The sequence below is a fragment of the Ranitomeya imitator genome, chromosome 5 (genome assembly GCF_032444005.1).
Source record: "Ranitomeya imitator isolate aRanImi1 chromosome 5, aRanImi1.pri, whole genome shotgun sequence".
In the NCBI taxonomy this organism is placed as follows: Eukaryota; Metazoa; Chordata; class Amphibia; order Anura; family Dendrobatidae; genus Ranitomeya; species Ranitomeya imitator.
In genome coordinates, this window is record NC_091286.1 from 173,883,181 (window position 1) to 173,904,057 (window position 20,877).

At 42.5% G+C, this 20,877-nt stretch overlaps 1 protein-coding gene and 1 long non-coding RNA gene across 11 annotated transcripts in view; one reads left to right on the plus strand and one right to left on the minus strand.

Moving 5' to 3' along the window:
* LOC138681653 (uncharacterized) overlaps window positions 1–20,877 on the plus strand; it is a 172,457-nt gene that overhangs the window by 13,460 nt on the left and 138,120 nt on the right. The window lies entirely within an intron of this gene.
* ERMARD (ER membrane associated RNA degradation) overlaps window positions 10,743–20,877 on the minus strand; it is a 591,898-nt gene continuing 581,763 nt past the window's right edge. For 7 of the 10 annotated variants that reach the window (XM_069769332.1, XM_069769333.1, XM_069769337.1 and 4 more), the window contains 2 exons: window positions 20,694–20,807; window positions 17,484–17,717 (listed from right to left, as the gene is read on the minus strand). In XM_069769332.1, the coding sequence (XP_069625433.1) occupies window positions 17,573–17,717; window positions 20,694–20,807 (259 nt within the window). In that variant the 3' untranslated portion in view covers window positions 17,484–17,572. Of the gene's footprint in view, window positions 10,848–17,483; window positions 18,249–20,693; window positions 20,808–20,877 lie in introns of those variants that run through there. The other 3 variants (XM_069769336.1, XM_069769339.1, XM_069769331.1) reach the window with 2 other exon arrangements.

Sequence of the window (20,877 nt, forward strand, 5' to 3'; positions counted from 1 at the left end):
TGGTTTCTCTTGCAGTGCACGAGAGAGGCTACAAAACACAGTGCTGAAGCTGCAGTGTTTCTCTTCTTATACTGTTTACATCTACCTGATGCTGTAGCTGGTGAAAGCTGAACAGTGGGGGTGCCAGTTGTTGGACCTCCAATGATCTGATACTGATTGCCTATCCTAAAGATAGATACAGTGGGGCAAAAAAGTATTTAGTCAGTCAGCAATAGTGCAAGTTCCACCACTTAAAAAGATGAGAGGTGTCTGTAATTTACATCATAGGTAGACCTCAACTATGGGAGACAAACTGAGAAAAAAAAATCCAGAAAATCACATTGTCTGTTTTTTTATAATTTTTTTTGCATTTTATGGTGGAAAATAAGTATTTGGTCAGAAACAAAATTTCATCTCAATACTTTGTAATATATCCTTTGTTGGCAATGACAGAGGTCAAACGTTTTCTGTAAGTCTTCACAAGGTTGCCACACACTGTTGTTGGTATGTTGGCCCATTCCTCCATGCAGATCTCCTCTAGAGCAGTGATGTTTTTGGCTTTTCGCTTGGCAACACAGACTTTCAACTCCCTCCAAAGGTTTTCTATAGGATTGAGATCTGGAGACTGGCTAGGCCACTCCAGGACCTTGAAATGCTTCTTACGAAGCCACTCCTTCGTTGCCCTGGCGGTGTGCTTTGGATAATTGTCATGTTGAAAGACCCAGCCACGTTTCATCTTCAATGCCCTTGCTGATGGAAGAAGGTTTGCACTCAAAATCTCACGATACATGGCCCCATTCATTCTTTCATGTACCTGGATCAGTCGTCCTGGCCCCTTTGCAGAGAAACAGCCCCAAAGCATGATGTTTCCACCACCATGCTTTACAGTAGGTATGGTGTTTGATGGATGCAACTCAGTATTCTTTTTCCTCCAAACACGACAAGTTGTGTTTCTACCAAACAGTTCCAGTTTGGTTTCATCAGACCATAGGACATTCTCCCAAAACTCCTCTGGATCATCCAAATGCTCTCTAGCAAACTTCAGACGGGCCCGGACATGTACTGGCTTAAGCAGTGGGACACGTCTGGCACTGCAGGATCTGAGTCCATGGAGGCGTAGTGTGTTACTTATGGTAGGCCTTGTTACATTGGTCCTAGCTCTCTGCAGTTCATTCACTAGGTCCCCCCGCGTGGTTCTGGGATTTTTGCTCACCGTTCTTGTGATCATTCTGACCCCACGGGGTGGGATTTTGCGTGGAGCCCCAGATCGAGGGAGATTATCAGTGGTCTTGTATGTCTTCCATTTTCTAATTATTGCTCCCACTGTTGATTTCTTCACTCCAAGCTGGTTGGCTATTGCAGATTCAGTCTTCCCAGCCTGGTGCAGGGCTACAATTTTGTTTCTGGTGTCCTTTGACGGCTCTTTGGTCTTCACCATAGTGGAGTTTGGAGTCAGACTGTTTGAGGGTGTGCAAAGGTGTCTTTTAATACTGATAAGTTTAAACAGGTGCCATTACTACAGGTAATGAGTGGAGGAAAGAGGAGACTCTTAAAGAAGAAGTTACAGGTCTGTGAGAGCCAGAAATCTTGATTGTTTGTTTCTGACCAAATACTTATTTTCCACCATAAAATGCAAAAAAAATGATAAAAAAACAGACAATGTAACATAGTAACATAGTTAGTAAGGCCGAAAAAAGACATTTGTCCATCCAGTTCAGCCTATATTCCATCATAATAAATCCCCAGATCTACGTCCTTCTACAGAACCTAATAATTGTATGATACAATATTGTTCTGCTCCAGGAAGACATCCAGGCCTCTCTTGAACCCCTCGACTGAATTCGCCATCACCACCAATGTGATTTTCTGGATTTTTTTTTCTCAGTTTGTCTCCCATAGTTGAGGTCTACCTATGATGTAAATTACAGACGCCTCTCATCTTTTTAAGTGGTGGAACTTGCACTATTGCTGACTGACTAAATACTTTTTTGCCCCACTGTAAGTAACCCATTTCTGACATCGGACGTAGCATTACGTCCATGTGCCCTGGGCCTATTTGAACAGGGACGGAATATTACATCCAAACGGTCACCCACGCACACAGGGGGTGTGCGGGCGATCGCCGCCACGTGTCAGCTGATTCTGACAGCTGACACCCGGCACCAAGTGCCAGAAATGGTCTCAGACTGCTCCTGAAACTTTAAACCCCGAAATGCTGTGATCAAACAGTCACCCGATCATTGCCATGGTGACTCGATATCGTTATGACGACATCGGGGTCACAGACCTAGCAAACTTGCTGATCATCCCCAATGCACGAGGAGCAAATTTGTCTGTCAGTGCAGAGTTGACAGTTAATAAAAATGATAATATTATTTCTATAGCGCCAACATATTCCGCAGAATCGGGTGTCCATGTAATGCTGCATGAACCGGTTATCAGCCTAAGTATGACACAGAGGGCTATTAAATGCATAAAGCATGTGAGAACATCATGTGAGGAACCTAGTTATGGTAAAAATTTTGAATGAGCAACACAGGCATAGTTAGGTTAATGCGCTGAGTCAGTAGGCCAATCTGAACAAATGCATTTTAAGGTCACGCTCAAAACTGTGGGGATTGGAGATTAATTTTATTAACCTGGGTAGGGCATTCAAAAGAATTGGCGCAGCACGTGAAAAGTCTTGGAGATGGGAGTGGGAGGTTCTGATAATTGAGGATATTAACCTCAAGTCATTAGCAGAACAGAGGGCACAGGTAGGGTGGTAGGCTGAGATGAGGGTGGAGATGTAGAGTGGTGCTGAACCATGGTGTGCTTTGCACGTGATGGTAATAAGTTTGTACTGGATTCTGGAATGGATGGGTAACCAGTGTAATGACTGGCACAAGGAAGAGACGTTGGTATAACAATTAGTGAGGAATATGATTCTGGATGATTCTGGATGAGTCGAAAGAAAGAAAAATTCGAATTCTAGAAATGTTTTTGAGGTGCAGATAACAAGAGCAAGCCAGTGATCGGATGTGGGGAGTGTATGAAAGCTCGGAATCAAGTATGACCCCAAGACAGCGGGCATGTTGCTGGGGAGTAATGGTGGAACCACACAAGGAGATGGCAATGTCGGGCATAGGTAGGTTAATAGAGGGAGGAAACACAAGGAATTCAGTTTTTGACAGGTTCAGTTTCAGATAGAGGGAGGACATGATGTTAGAGACAGCAGTAAGACAATCACTGGTGTTTTCTAAAAAGGCAGGCATGATATCAGGAGAAGTAGTGTATAATTGGGTGTCATCAGCTTAGAGATGGTACTGGAAACCAAATCTACTGATTGTTTGACCAATAGGGGCAGTGCACAAAGAGAAGAGGAGGGGGGCCTAGAACCGATCCTTGAGGAACCCCAAGAGTAAAGGGAAGAGGAGAGGAGGAGGAGCTATCAAAATATACAGTGAAGGAGCAGACAGAGAGACAGGAGGAGAACCAGGAGAGAACGGTGTCCTTGAGGCCGATGGAGCGTAGCATAGTGAGGAGGAGCTGATGATCCACAATGTCAAATGCTGCAGATCCAAGAGAATTAGCATGGAGTTGTGACCATTAGATTTAGCTGTCAGTACATCATTAGAGACCTTTAGTGAGGGCAGTTTCAGTAGAATGTAAAGAGCACAGATATAGTGGATAAGATGGGAGTGGACCAGGCATTCCAGAAGTTTAGAGATGAAGGGAAGATTAATGACAGGTCTATAGTTAGCGGCACAGTTTTGGTCAAGGGATGGCTTTTTAAGTAATGGATGTATGATGGCATGCTTCAATGAGGAGGGAAAGCTACCAGAAGAGGGGTTAAATATTTTTGTTAGGTGAGTGGTGACAGCAGTGGAAAGGGACTGGAGATGTGACGGAAAAGGGTCACTGGTGCAAGTGGTAGGGCGAGAAGATGCAAGGAGCCTGATTACTTCTTGTTCTGTGACTGGTTTAACCCCTTTCTGACCTTAGACGTACTATCCCGTCGAGGTACCCTGGGCCTATCTGACCCTCGACGGGATAGTACGTCATATGCGATCGGCAGCGCTCACGGGGGGAGCGCCGCCGATCGCGGCCGGGTGTCAGCTGCCTATCGCAGCTGACATCCGGCACTATGTGCCAGGAGCGGTCACGGACCGCCCCCGGCACATTAACCCCCGGGCACACCGCGATCAAATATGATCGCGATGTGCCGGTGGTATAGGGAAGCATCGCGCAGGGAGGGGGCTCCCTGTGGGCTTCCCTGAGCCCCCCGCAGCAACGCGATGTGATCGCGTTGCTGCGAGAGTCTCCTACCTCCTTCCTTGCTGCAGGCCCTGGATCCAAGATGGCCGCGGCATCCGGGTCCTGCAGGGAGGGAGGTGGCTTCAAAGAGCCTGCTCAGAGCAGGCACTGTGAAGCCTGCAGTGCTGTGCAAACTGTCAGATCACCGATCTGTGATGTCCCGACCTGGGACAAAGTTAAAAAGTTTTAAAAAAAATTCCAAATGTGTAAAAAAAAAAAAATATTATTCCCATAAATATATTTCTTTATCTAAATAATAAAAAAAACAATAAAAGTACACATATTTAGTATCGCCGCGTCCGTAACATAAAACTGGCCCACTAGTTAACCCCTTCAGTAAACACCGTAAGAAAAAAAAAAAAAAACTAGGCAAAAAACGCTTTATTATCATACCACCGAACAAAAAGTAGAATAACACACGATCAAAAAGACAGATATAAATAACCATGATACCGCTGAAAACGTCATCTTGTCCCGCAAAAAACGAGCCGCCATACAGCATCATCAGCTAAAAAATAAAAAAGTTATAGTCCTGAGAATAAAGCGATGCAAAAATAATGTTTTTTTCTATAAAATAGTTTATATCGTATAAAAGCGCCAAACATAAAAAAATGATATAAATGAGGTATCGCTGTAATCGTATTGACCCGAAAAATAAAACTGCTTTATCAATTTTACCAAACGCGGAACGGTATAAACGCCTCCCCCAAAAGAAATTCATGAATAGCTCAAAAAATGTCACGTGCCCGAAAATGTTACCAATAAAAACGTCAACTCGTCCCGCAAAAAACAAGACCTCACATGACTCTGTGGACCAAAATATGGAAAAATTATAGCTCTCAAAATGTGGTAACGCAAAAAATATTTTTTGCAATAAAAAGCGTCTTTCAGTGTGTGACGGCTGCCAATCATAAAAATCCGCTAAAAAACCCGCTATAAAAGTAAATCAAGCCCTCCTTCATCACCCCCTTAGTTAGGGAAAAATTAAAAAAATGTATTTCCATTTTCCCATTAGGGCTAGGGTTAGGGTTGGGGTTAGGGCTAGGGTTAGGGTTCGGGCTACAGTTAGGGTTGGGGCTAAAGTTAGGGTTGGGGCTAAAGTTACGGTTAGGGTTTAGATGACATTTGCAGTTGGGAATAGGGTTGGGATTAGGGTTAGGGGTGTGTCAGGGTTAGAGGTGTGGTTAGGGTTACTGTTGGGATTAGGGTTAGGGGTGTGTTTGGATTAGGGTTTCAGTTATAATTGAGGGGTTTCCACTGTTTAGGCACATCAGGGGCTCTCCAAACGCGACATGGCGTCCGATCTCAATTCCAGCCAATTCTGCGTTGAAAAAGTAAAACAGTGCTCCTTCCCTTCCGAGCTCTCCCGTGTGCCCAGACAGCGGTTTACCCCAACATATGGGGTATCAGCGTACTCAGGACAAATAGGACAACAACTTTTGGGGTCCAATTTCTCCTGTTACCCTTGGGAAAATACAGAACTGGGGGCTAAAAAATAATTTTTGTGGGAAAAAAGGATTTTTTTAATTTCACGGCTCTGCGTTATAAACTGTAGTGAAACACTTGGGGGTTCAAAGCTCTCACAACACATCTAGATGAGTTCCTTAGGGGGTCTAGTTTCCAAAATGGTGTCACTTGTGTGGGGTTTCTACTGTTTAGGTACATTAGGGGCTCTGCAAACGCAATGTGACACCTGCAGACCATTCCATCTAAGTCTGCATTCCAAATGGAGCTCCTTCCCTTCCGAGCCCTCCCATGCGCCCAAACAGTGGTTCCCCCCCACATATGGGGTATCAGCGCACTCAGGACAAATTGGACAACAAATTTTGGGGTCCAATTTCTCCTGTTACCCTCGGGAAAATACAAAACTTGGGGCTAAAAAATAATTTTTGTGGGAAAAAATGTTTTATTTTTACTTCTCTGCATTATAAACTTCTGTGAAGCCCTTGGTGGGTCAAAGCGCTCAAAACACATCTAGATAAATTCCTTAGGGGGTCTACTTTCCAAAATGGTGTCACTTGTGGGGGGTTTCAATGTTTAGGCACATCAGTGGCTCTCCAAACGCAACATGGCGTCCCATCTCAATTCCTGTCAATTTTGCATTGAAAAGTCAAACGGCGCTCCTTCCCTTCCGAGCGCTCCCATGCGCCCAAACAGTGGTTTACCCCCACATATGGGGTATCAGCGTACTCAGGACAAATTGTACAACAACTTTTAGGGTCCAATTTCTTCTCTTACCCTTGGGAAAATAAAAAATTGGGGGCGAAAAGATAATTTTTGTGAAAAAATATGATTTTTTCATTTTTACGGTTCTGCATTATAAATTTCTGTGAAGCACTTGGTGGGTCAAAGTGCTCACCACACCTCTAGATAAGTTCCTTAGGGGGTCTACTTTCCAAAATGGTGTCACTTGTGGTGGGTTTCAATGTTTAGGCACATCAGAGGCTCTCCAAACGCAACATGGTGTCCCATCTCGATTCCAGTCAATTTTGCATTGAAAAGTCAAATGGCGCTCCTTCGCTTCCGAGCTCTGTCATGCGCCCAAACAGTGGTTTACCCCCACATATGGGGTATCGGTGTACTCAGGACAAGTTGTACAACAACTTTTGTGGTCCATTTTCTCCTGTTACCCTTGGTAAAATAAAACAAATTGGAGCTGAAGTAAATTTTTTGTGAAAAAAAGTTAAATGTTCATTTTTATTTAAACATTCCAAAAATTCCTGTGAAGCACCAGAAGGGTTAATAAACTTCTTGAATATGGTTTTGAGCACCTTGAGGGGTGCAGTTTTTAGAAGAGTGTCACACTTGGGTATTTTCTATCATATAGACCCCTCAAAATGACTTCAAATGAGATGTGGTCCCTAAAAAAAATGGTGTTGTAAAAATGAGAAATTGCTGGTCAACTTTTAACCCTTATAACTCCCTAACAAAAAAAAATTTTGGTTCCAAAATTGTGCTGATGTAAAGTAAACATGTGGGAAATGTTACTTATTAAGTATTTTGTGTGACATATCTCTGTGATTTAATTGCATAAAAATTCAAAGTTGGAAAATTGTGAAATTTTCATAATTTTCGCCAAATTTCCGTTTTTTTCACAAACAAACGCAGGTACCATCAAAGAATTTTTACCAATATCATGAAGTACAATATGTCCTGAGAAAACAGTGTCAGAATCACTGGGATCCGTTGAAGTGTTCCAGAGTTATAACCTCATAAAGGAACCGTGGTCAGAATTGTAAAAATTGGCCTGGTCATTAACGTGCAAACCACCCTTGGGGGTAAAGGGGTTAAAATCAGAGCGTGAGCTAGATGCAGTGGGGGAGGGAGGAAAGTTAATGGTATGAGAGGATTGGGAGATAAATTCCTGTCAGGTATATGGTCAATTTTTTCTTTGAAATATTTGGCCAGATCATCAGCGCAGAGATGTGTGGTTGGAGCCTGCACTCTTGGGTTGAGTAAAGAATGAAAAGTGTCAAAGAGACGTTTCGGGTTATTAGATAGTGAGGTGATGAGGGTGTTGAAATAGGTTTGTTTGGAGAGGTGAAGGGCAGTGTTGTATGTTTTAGGCATAAACTTATAATGGATGAAATCTTCGGGTAGATTGGATTTTCTCCACAGACATTCGGCGCACCTGGAGCAACGCTTTAGGAAACGTGCTTGCAGCGTGTGCCATGGTTGTCGCTGTCTGTGCCGAGTTGTTCTATGTATAGGAGGTGCAGATTTATCCAGTGCACTTTGCAGTGTTTCATTATAGTGCTTTAGAGCAGAATCAGGACATGAGAGGTCTAGGGCCAATGATGACTGCAAGTTCTTCATAAGGTTCTTAGTGTTAATGGCCTATATGTTTATATAAGTGTGGAAAGTAGGGGTGATCTGAGCGGGATGGCAGTTCTTGGTAGAGAATGAAAGAAGGTTGTGGTCAGAGAGAGTGAGATGGGAGTTTGTCAAGTCATCCACTGAGCAAAGACCAAGTCGAGGGAGTTTCTGTCTTTATGCACAGGAGAGTTAGTTAGCTGCGAAAGGCCGAAAGAGGAGGTTAGAGATAAAAGGTAAGTAGCAGATGGGGAGAAGGGAAAAGCAATGGGGATGTTGAAAACACCCATGATGAGGGTGGGAATGTCACAGAAGAGAAAATGTGGAAGCCAGGTGGCAAAGTGATTCAGGAACTGATGGGAGGGGCCCGCAGGACGATACACCACCGCCACTCGCATGGAGGAGATGTAAAGTCTGACAGCATGGACCTCAAAAAAAGGGAAGACAAGTGAGGGTACTTGAGGGATAACCTGAAAGGTACATTTAAGAGATAGGAGCAGACCAGCGCCTCCACCTGCTCTGTTGTCTGATCTTGGGGTATGAGAGAAGTGTAGTCCATCATATGAGAGAGCAGAAGAAGCGGTGGTGTATGACTGCTGGATTCAGGTTTCAGTAAGACCCAGAAGGTTAAGAGAATCAGAAAGGAAGAAGTCATGGATCAAGGAGAGTTTATTACACATTGAGCAAGAATTCCAAAAAGCACAATTAAAAGAGACAGAAGACATGCAGGGAATATTAATGAAATTTGAGGGTTTTCTGAACATGGGGAGCGAGCGTTGGGAGAGACATCTCCTGCGACTAGGAGAAGGAGGAATAAAAGAGTGAGCAGATGGTTAAGTGATTTGTGATAGCTTGTGTTGGATGGTGGGACTGAATGGATCTGTACAGTTTAGCAATGTGAAAAGAGCATGAGTGCTATACATAGGAAAAAAGTGGACTGAGGGGCCGATATGGATGTAAAGAGTTAATGTAAGGACAGTGGATGTGAGTGAATGCAGCAGCCAGGATATAAAGTATACAAATGCATATGGTAAATATTTGTTGTAGTCCAAATGTACTGGGAATAGGTTTGTTTAACTGTCTTAGCTGTCACCTGCCCTGCCATGAAATAACTGCCAGGTACTTTGATAAATGTACTTCGATTAAATGTACATAAATGCTACCCAGTTTCTGCAGCATGGGGATGCTGCTTCATCTCCATGATGTAGAAGCAATCAGCCTGCAAAAAATGATTGTCCCATATTGGGACAAAGTAAAAAAAATTATAAAAAATGTAAACATTTTTTTAAAGAAAATTTAAATAATTGTAAAAATCTAAAAAATAATAATAATAAAAATATGTTGTATATTTAAATACATATTTGAATAAAAAAAAACAAAACAATAAAAGTGCACATATTTGGTATCACCGCGTCCGCAACGACCCGACCTATAAAACTGTCCAACTAGTTAACCCCTTTAGTGAACACCATAAAAAAATAAACAAGGCAAACAAACAATGCTATAGCATCATACCGCTGAACAAAAAGTGGAATAAAACGCAATCAAAAAGACAGATATACGAGGGGCGATCCAAAAGTAATGATAATCAATACTAAACACAATGAATATAGTAAAAAAATAAATTTATTTTTCTACATAGTCTCCTAACAAGTCTATACATTTAGTCCATCTCTTTTCTAAACTTAGAATTCCCTTTGAAAAAAATTCTTGATCTTGACCCTCAAAAAAATCCCCAACAGCGGTTATCACGTCGCTATTGTCGTCAAATTTCTTGCCCCAGAGGTGTTCCTTAAGCCGAGGAAAGAGAAAGAAGTCACTGGGGGCTAGATCTGGTGAATAGGTGGGGTGTTCCACCAGTTCAAAGCCCGCTTCTTGAATGGTAGCCATGGCAACAGCAGCTTTGTGAGCCAGCGCGTTATCTTGGTGAAACAACACTCCAGTCCGCAGTTTGCCGCGCCTTTTCTCCTTGATAGCCTCCCGCAATCTTCTTATTTGTTCTGCGTAGTAGGAGCCCGTAATAGTGGCTCCCTTCTCCAAATAGTCTACCATAATAATTCCTTCAGCGTCCCAAAAAACGGACGCCATAACCTTCCCTGCTGAGCTTGACACTTTGAATTTCTTCGGCGTCGGTTTGTCGGCTCGTTTCCATGTCATCGATTGTTGTTTAGTTTCGGGATCAAAGTGGTGGATCCAGGTCTCGTCCATGGTCAAAAAACGTGAGAAAAAATTTTCCTTGTCTGCTTGGAACTTTTCGAGATTTGCTACTGAAATGTCAACTCGTTTCTTCTTTTGTTCATCGGTTAACATTTTTGGCACCCAATGCGCGGAGACCTTTCTCATATGCAATTCTTTTGCAAGGATTCTTTGAATACTGCCATATGAGATCCCTGTGACCTCAGCTACATGCCTGATAGTCACTCTTCGATCTGCCAATACAACTTCTTCAACTTTTTTCACGTTTTCTTCATTGAGGGACGTGGATGGGCGTCCTTCACGATGTTCATTTTCCGTCGATGTTCTTCCCAGCTTAAATTCCTTGGCCCAATATGGAGGAGAAGAGTCCCCCAATGTTTCCACCAAGTCGCTGTGTATGTCTTTGGTAGTCATTTTTTTCAAGTAGAGGTATTTGATGACAGCTCTGAGCTCGTTTTTTTCCATTTTGATGTTCACTCCTCGGCAGTTCATATTCAAATGAATGTAGCTCCCGGGAATCGTGGTCTATTTAAGTAATTTTTTTTTCCTGGACTAGTGGGTACCTAAGAGATAAGAAAACATTTTATTTTAATTTCTGTGTGCAATAGAAATAACCGATTATCATTACTTTTGGATCGCCCCTCGTAAATAAACATGGTACCGCTCAAAACTTAATTTTGTCCCACAAAAAACAAGCCATCATACAGCTCCATCAGCAGAAAAATAAGTTATAGCTCTCACAATCAAGTGATGGAAACATAATAATTTTTTTCTGTAAAATAATTTTTATTGTATAAAAGCACCAAAACACAAAACAAGATATAAAGGAGGTACTGCTGTAATCATAGTGAACCGAAGAATAAAAGTGCCTTATCTATTTTACCACACATGGAAAAGGCATAAACCCCACCCCCAAAAAAAGAAATTCCTGAATTGCTGTTTTTTGTTTGTTTTCTCACAAAAATTGGAAAAGAAAGCAATCAAAAAATGTCATGTGCCCAAAAGTGGTACCAATAAAAATGTTAACTCCTCCTCCGCAAAAAAAACAATAATCACATGACTCTGTGGGTCAAAATATGGAGAAATTATAGTTCTCAAAATGTGGTGATGCAAAAACTATTTTTTGCAATAAAATGCATCTTTTAGTGTGTGACAGCAGCCAAACATAGAAACCTGATATAAATCAGGTATCGCTGTAATCACACCGACCCAAAGAGTAAAGTCCCTTACTTATAACACACAAGGAACGACGTAAAAAATAAATTGAACCAATTCTTCACCTACTATTAATTTTTTCATTCTGCCTCCCAAAGATCGCAGTAAGGCTCGACACACATTTATCCTGTGCTATGCGTTGAGAGCTTACACTGGGGTTTCCGTGTAAATCTCTAAAGTACGTGATTCATACAGAATCTCTGGCGGAAAATTCCCTATAATGAAGCAGATGGCGTCACTTTGAATGCCGTCTGGCCTGTGATCCAGTGCTGTCAGTCTTTTTAGGCATGCATAAAAGTGCCATCGGCCACAGTTTTGTGCACTTCTAAAAAGAAGGACACCGTTGAACAGAGTCCAGATTGAGTCAGAGTAACTCTGATGCCTCATTATAGTGAATGGATTCCTTGGGGGATTCATCTGAATCGCATCACTTGGAGATTTAACTAGAAACCCCAAAATGCTTAGTGTAAAGCGCCAGATAAATGTGATCCTAAATGCTATGTAAAATGTTCCCAATATAAGCTTCAACTCAATCCACAAAAAAAGCAAGTCCTCACTCAGGAAAATGTGATTTTATTATTTTCACGGCTCAACTTTATAAACTTCTGTGAAGCACCTGGGGGTTCAATGTGCTCAACACACATCTAAATACATTTCTTGAGGGTTCTAGTTTCCAAAATGGGGTCACTTGTGGAGGGTTTCCACTCTTTAGGCACCTCAGGGGCTCTCCAAATAGGACATCACGTAGCCAAGGATTCCAGGAAATTTTACATTCAAAAAGACAAATACGCTCCTTCCCTTCTGAGCCCTGCCGTGCACCCAAACAGTAGTTTTCTCACTTATATTCGGTATGGGTGTACTCAGGAGAACAACAAATTGTATGGTGCAATTTCTCATGTTACCCTTATGAAAATTCAATATTTTGTGCTGAAAACATGTTTGTGGGGAAAATTAGATTTTATTATTTTCACAGCTCAACGTTATAAACTTCTGTAAAGCACCTGACGGTTCAGTGTACTCACCACTCGATCAGTTCCCTGAGGGGTCTAATTTCCAAAATGGTGTCACTTTTGTGCGATTTTGACTGCTTAGGCACATCAGGGGCTCTCAAAATGCGTCATGGCGTCCGCCAATTGTTCCAGCAAATTTTGCATTCAAAAAGTCAAATGGCGCTCCTTCCCTTCCGATTTCTGCCATGCGCATAAACAGTAGTTTTCTCCCACTGTATCGGCATGCTCAGAAATGACACAACCAAACTACTAATGTTGGGGTCCAATTTTCCTGTTACCCTTATCAAAATAAAAAAAAGTCATTAAGTTAAATGTTAATTTTTTTTTTTTCAAATAATTCATGTGAAGCACCTGAAGGGTTAATAAACTTCTTGAATGTGGTTTTGAGCACCATGAGGTGTGCAGTTTTTGGACTTAATGAAGATTTGCTTTTCACCGGCTTTTACAAACAATTGTGACTTTTTGAGGACAGCGCCATTTCTTTACTTCCTTTATTGCTTATTTTTAGGTTTGTGGTACTTCGACTCTGTCAACTTTCAACATCCGGACTAATTACTCCCGAGATATATCTGAGACATTCCTCCAATCTTCCATCCTTTAGATTTGAGGCCATCAACATTGGTGGAACTTTCTTCAATACCATCACTTTTTGTGCGCTATTGTTATTTATTGATGGCAGGCATGTATATACCGTATATACTCGAGTATAAGCCGACCCGAGTATAAGCCGACCCCCCTAATTTTGCCACAAAAAACTGGGAAAACTTATTGACTCGAGTATAAGCCTAGGGTGGAAATGCAGCATTTATCGGCGAATTTCAAAAATAAAAATAGATCATTATTTCCCCATAGCTGTGCCATATAGTGCTCTGCACCGTTCATATTTCCCCATAGCTGTGCCCCATACAGTGCTCTGCACCGTTCATTTTGTCCCATAGCTCTGCCCCATATAGTGCTCTGCATCGTTCATTATTGTCCCATATCTGTGCCCCATATATGCTCTGCACCGTTCATTATTGCCCCATATCTGTGCCCCATATATGCTCTGCACCGTTCATTATTGCCCCATATCTGTGCCCCATATATGCTCTGCACCGTTCATTTTGTCCCATAGCTCTGCCCCATACTGCGCTCTGCACGGTTATACTGCCCCATAGCTGTGCCCCATACTGTGCTCGGCACCGTTCATTATTGTCCCATATCTGTGCCCCATATATGCTCTGCACCATTCATTTTGTCCCATAGCTGTGCCCCATACTGTGCTCGGCACCGTTCATACTGCCCCATAGCTGTGCGCCATACTGTGCTCGGCACCGTTCATTATTGTCCCATATCTGTGCCCCATATATGCTCTGCACCGTTCATTTTGCCCATAGATGCTCCACATAAATCTGTGCCATGGCCGCTGCTGCTGCAATAAAAAAAAAAAAACACATACTCACCTTTCTTGCTTGCAGCTCCCCAGCGTCCGGTCCCGGCGCCTCCATCTTCCCGGCGTCTCTCTCCGCTCTGACTGATCAGGCAGAGGGCGCCGCGCACACTATATGCGTCATCGCGCCCTCTGACCTGAACAGTCAGAGTGCAGAGACGCCGGGAAGATGGAGGTGCCGGGAAGATGGAGCGACGCCCGGCGGCTGGAACGCGGACAGGTGAATATAAAATACTTACCTAGTCCCAGCGATCCTGACGCTCACTCTGCCTGTCACAGCTGGTCTTCGGTGCCGCAGCCTCTTTCTCTATCAGCGGTCACCGACACCGCTGATTAGAGAAATGAATACGCGGCTCCACCCCTATAGGAGGTGGAGCCGCCTATTCATTTTTCTAATGAGCGGTCCCACGTGATCGCTGAAGAGGGGAAGAACTGCAGCACCGAAGACCGTGGGACGGCAGGGACAGCGCCAGGATCGCTGGGACTAGGTAAGTATACCTCAGCGCCCTCTCCCCCTCACCCGCCAACCCTGCCACCCACCTTGACTCGAGTGTAAGCCGAGAGGGGCACTTTCAGCCCAAAAATTTGGGCTGAAAATCTCGGCTTATACTCGAGTATATACGGCAACTATTTTTGAGGCACTGTGGGGTGGGTAAGCCTGTCTAGTTCCTTTTTTTTCCATTTTGGATGCAATTTGAACATGTTCTTTACAGGTCCCTTCTTTTTCATGATAGGGACTTTTAAATTCACTTTTTTTTTTGGGGTGGGGGTCTGTGGAGACCTATGTGTGTGAGGATTATATCTCTATCCTCAGCACAAATATAGTTTAGGCCCTCAGTGATTCGCTATTAGTATTCAACTAGCTCATTTAATTAATACTATTTTTTTCAATATGACGCTATGTTCCTAAATTTACAAAAATATATGTTGTTTTAATTTTTGGTTTTCAAATTTGATACTCATCACATTAAGAACTGTAACGCGAGTCTGGAGAAATTGGTGGCTCTTGGTTGTGGCTATTTTTACTCATCTAGTGCACAAAGGCATTCAAATGCACTTATTTGTTTATAACATCTGCATAAATAAATATTTGATTGACAGGCTTTGGGCGTCGATATGCTAGTCCAGTTCTTTTATATTCCGATGCTTTCACTTTAAGGACCATTGCGTTTATACTTACCTATGACTCTTTTAGGATAGTATATGCCTGCCATTTGTTTTTGCGACGTCACATTTATTGTATGGTTGTTTTGTGAATATTGGGGCCAAACATAAATTGGACTCTTTTCTGTTTATTCCTTTAGGCTCTTTTGTGTGCCACTCATTTGCTTGGTATTACACATTGACGAACCAGCTCATCTGCCGAGTGGAATAATAGCCAGATACGCACTATTACTACAGTGGCATTCTTCCAGCGTTGGCCCTAGACATCATGTGTTCGCTGGAAGACACGATTCTTTTGTATGCTTCCACTTTTTATTGTGATATGCTGCTGTTAGGTTTCCATGGTGACAGTGGTTCTCACTATGGAAAAGCGATCTCGAGCACTTATCTATGCGCATGCGCAGCTATGTAGTTACTATTGTGGCAAAGCACTGTGGGGTTTCTATGGCGATGGTGGCTTTCATTATGTAAGTGTGATCCATAGTACCTCTCCATGCGCCTGCACAGCTACACACCAGCAATCTACTATGTCCTCATTACGGGTTATGCACACTTGTGCATTTTTTTCTTCGGCATCTCGGAAGTTTATCTTCCGGTCATGACTATGGTAACCTCTACTGCGCAAATGCGATTCCTTACATTCTCCTGTGTGCATGCGCAGCCATACTCTTGCTTTTAGGGGTGATGCGCATTTGTGCAGTCATTTGGTATTCAGGAAGTTTATCCTCCTGTCATGGTTACGGCAATATCTACTGCGCAAGCGCAATTTGATACGCCTTTTTACGCGCATGCGCATTTACACTTTTGCAACTTCTCTTTTGTCCACTACGGGTGACGTATTCACATGCAGCCTGTCCTGGCATCCCGGAAGCCTGTATTCACTCCTAATTGGTAAAACTACCGTAGCTGTATCTTATTAAGTTTAATTGAAGTATATATTTAAAGGCTACCCAAGGCCGATTTCACACGTCAGTGGCTCCCGTATGTGAGGTGACAGTTTCCTCACGAACCGGAAACACTGACTCACGTAGACACATTAAAATCAATGTGTCTCTGCACATGTCAGCGTGTTTTCACGGACCGTGTGTCCGTTTGAAAAACACGGAGACATGTCAGTGTTCGTGGGATATCTCCGGTACAAGAATTATCTGGACGTGTGGGACAGGCCTAACAGACTAAAACTTCAGCCCCTGACGAAGCTACCTAGCGGTGGCGACACGCGTCGGGCATCTCCACAAGCTCCCCCATCATATGGCCGTTTAAGTATCGCTCTACTGGGTCCTTTTTCTTTTTTGGCTTATTGGTATGCTTCTTCTGATATTTTGGTACCCTGCCCACTTATTGTTTGTGGATTATGACTCTATTTAGCGGTCTCGTTTTATTGCAGAAAAGGGGTTTTCCTTAATATTGAAGCTCCCATTATTTGTTCAGGCCCTTTTTTTGAGCATTGTTATTATTCTTAGGCTTGTTTATTTCCATTCTGTTGCATGGACATGTTTTCATCTGTTACTCCTTGTGTGTACTGTTTATCTGTGCCTTATTATGGAAATATAAACAATTTATTCTTATGACAATGTATGTTTTACAAACTGTTCAGCCATCCGTGTTTACATGTTTGCATGTTATTTTCTAGCCTTGTATGTACCTCGATGCTTCGGCATTTGGGAGAGGGGCCTTTTGGCTTCATTATAAGCCATCTGAGCTGTGATTATGTCATGTTAGTGACTTTTTAAATGTTTTTATCGTATTGGTCTGTTTTGTATTCTATCAATATAATGTTCTAATTGTTTGAGGTGATCCCTGGTATTGGTCAGCAGCTTTTTCTTTTGTTAGCATTCAGTTTTTAGAATGGTGTCACTTTTTGGTATCTTCTTTCATACAGACCCCTCAAAGTGACTTGAAATGTGACATGGTCCCTAAAAAATGGTTTTGTAAATTTTATTGGAAAAATGAAAAATCGCTGGCCAACTATTTTCTGTGATTTAAGGGAATTACAATTCAAAAGTTTAAAAACTGCGAAATATTCAAAATTTTTTCCAAATTTCCTTTTTTTCAAAAATAAACGCAAGTCATACCGAAGAAATTTTACCATTATCATGAAGTACAATATGTCATGAAAAAACAATCTCAGAATCACCGGGATCTGAAGCGTTCTAGAGTTATAACCTCAAAGTGACAGTGGTCAGAATTGCAAAAATATGGCCTGGTCATTAACGTGCAAACCACCCTCAAGGGTAAAGGGGTTAATATTATAATAGTGGAAAAAGATCCTTAAGCTAAAGTATTGTTGCCAGACACTGCAAGTCACATTTAGAGGTCTTGTGGCGTTCATACATCGACGTGTCACATCTGTTCTGAAGACACAAAGGGAATCTACACAATACTACAGAGATGGTTTTAATGTTATGGCTTGTTGATGTATTTACACATACCAATATAAACATAGATCGAATGCTCAGGTTTTTAACCTTCATTCAGCTACACTGTTTTCATTAAATGCTGTTATCTTTAAAATGATTCTATTTGTCAAATGAATAGTTTCATCCCATCTGTTCTTCTTTGGGCTAGTGCAGGTTGACATATTTTCTGTGTACTGTAGAATGCATTTTAAATGCCTAGAAGAGAGAAAAAAAAGAGCATTATATGGTGGTACAGAACATAATATTATTTTATAAATTACGGTTAGAAATCTTAACCTCAGTCCTCGTAATCCACTCAAATGGACCCTCCTGTGCAATATCTCTATTTTGGGACAAAAACTGACACAAAGTCAGGAACCAATATGAAAATTCCCTGCTGTTGCCGGGTGCTGTCCAATCTCTGCCATTTTTTTCTGGAAGAGGAAAAGGAGTGCTGGGGAACGGAGCAAGAAGGCCCGGGAGATGGTGGAGGTAAGGAGGGGGCCTGGGGACATCATTTCTCTCTCCTCTAACATGTACTGTATTTTTCGGACTATAAGACGCACTTTTTTCCCAAAAAATTGGGGGGGAAAATGGAGGTGCGTTTTAGAGTCGGAATGTACTTATAGTTAGCGTGGTGGCAGCAGGAGTTGGGTTATTCTTCCGGTGGTCTGATGCTGCAGTGCGATGATCTCCCTCCCATCCTAGCCAAGTGTGGCAGGTTTGGCGGTGCTCTGTAGTTTTTTACTAACAATAAAAAAAAAACAAAACAAAAAACTATAAATCTGGATAATACATTGTCAATTTAAAATTTTCAATGCTGTTATTGGGTGTATGAAAAAGTACTAAGTTTTATTAGGCTATGTGCACACGTTACGGATTGGAGTGCAGAATTTTCCGCACAAAAACCGCATCTCCTGGCAGAAACCGCAGGTGCAGATTTGCCGCGGATTTTGTGCGGTTTTGATGCGGAATTAATGCGTATTTTGTGCGGATTTTGTGCGGTTTTTAGCACTGAGGATTTCTATAAGGCTATGTTCACACCTAGAAAAAGGGCTGCGGGTTCTCCCGCGGGTTTTCCCGCAGCGGATTTCATAAATCTGCAGGGCAAACCTGCTGCGGTTATCCCTGCAGATTTATCGCGGTTTGTGTTGCGATTTACTCCTACTATTGATGCCGCATATGCAGCATCAATAGTAATGTTAAAAATAATAAAAATCATGATATACTCACCGTCTGACGTCCCGATCTCCTTGGCACTGCAGGCGGCGGTCCGGTTCCAAAGATGCTGTGCGAGAAGGACCTTCGTGACATCACGGTCATGTGACCGCGACGTCACCGCAGGTCCTGGTCGCACAGCAAACCTGAGACCGGACGGCCGCGTGCAGCGCTGAGCAGATCGGGACGTCAGAGGGTGAGTATATCATGATTTTTTATTTTAATTCTTTTTTTTTTTTTTACACAAATATGGTTCCCGGGGCCTGGAGGAGAGTCTCCTCTCCTCCACCCCGGGTACCACCCGCACATTATCCGCTTACTTCCCGCATGGTGGGCACAGCCCCATGCGGGAAGTAAGCGGATCAATGCATTCCTATGGGTGCAGAATCGCTGCGATTCTGCACAAAGAAGTGACATGCTGCGGGTTGTAAACCGTTGCGTTCCCGCGCGGTTTTTCCCGCAGCATGTGCACAGCGGTTTGCGGTTTCCATAGGGTTTACATGTTACTGTAAACGCAATGGAAACTGCAGTGGACCCGCAGCGGCAAAATCGCCGCGGTTCCACGGTAAAAACCGCAAAGTGTGAACATGGCCTAATAGAAGGGTGCAGAAACGCTGCAGTTCCGCACAAAAGAAGTGACATGCAGCGGATTCAGCATGGATTTTTCTGCACCATTAGCACAGCTTTTTCCCCTATTGATTTACATTGTACTGTAAATCACTGTGCGGAACTGCAGCGTTTCTGAGCGGAAAAATCCGCTGCGGATCCGCACAAATTCCGCATCGTGTGCACATAGCCTTATAGTCTACAATGGGGAGTCCCAGTGATCATACAAAGTACATAAATGTAATTTGAAAGAAATGCACTTTGTGGATTGAGGACTAATGGTAACAGAATTTAAACACAAAACAAAGAATAACGGTATAAAAACAAACTTTTTGGACTTATTGTTTTAACAGGATTTTATAAAAATGTGTCACATACATTAAATTGAAATAATAATATTATTATCCTACATAATAATTGCCAGTTGGGACTTCCGGCCACTGTCCCCGAATCCCATAAGGCAGTGTCACTTGCGCAGGTGCAGTTCGTGGCCAGTAACAGCCGCGTCATTACTACACATGCACGGGAATAGTGGTGACGTGTATGTCACTTGCGCAGGCACAGACACTGCGCCTGTGCAAGTGACATTCACGTCACCGCTATTCCGGCGCATAACAGCAGTAACAGCCACAACTGCGCGCTCTACCCGTGCATGCATTTTTATTACCTCAGCCAGCAGCAAAGTCAACACAGTCCAATACTGTATAACAATTGCAATTGTGTCTACTATCTGAGACACACAAGTACTTTCTACTACTGGTATGTACAAACTTCATACCACTGAGGCACTGCTTATGGATTTGCCATTTTAACTATACGCTACAAAAAAATAACTAAAAATATTTGGCCTCATCACCATTGCGGCACAAAGAAAGCCAATACCACAGCAATATAGAAGTTCTTTTGACTACCTCAGGCAGCAGTAAATTCCGCCAGCCCCACATACACGCCTGTTTTTTACAAATCTACATAACTACCGTATGTCCAACTAGCATTCATTGCTGAAGGAATCTAACAGCAGTGCCACTTACTGAAGTGCAGGTTTTAACACACAAGAAAGCTTCCTCACTTCCCCAAACAGCCAAACACATACAATACAAAAATGCAGAGGGATGATATAGAACAGATATGTTGGAAAGCGCAAATGGTGTGAGACATGTCCACTGCTCCTGTCAGCACCATTAAGCATACACAGATGTTAATTTCACCGGCCCATTTCTAGTTTTATATAAAGCCGAGTGGCCATTGTTTCTCCATTTCGAATTTTTACTTAAAAACAAGTGTACCCAAAAAGTACACTTTAAACACAAGGGCTATACAAAAATAAAATATAACCGTATTAAATATTTGTGATTTCTGGCATCTTACTTCAAGTACTTCTGGTATTCCAAATGGGCCTCTTCAGATAAGCTGTGTATATTGTGCAAATCTACGACCACTATTGTTATAATCAGACGCAGGACTGGAGCCAGCGACTTGATGCTGAGAATTACAGAAATTAGAAAAAAAAGTATGAAATATACAGGTAGATGAAACAAAACATATCTTACAT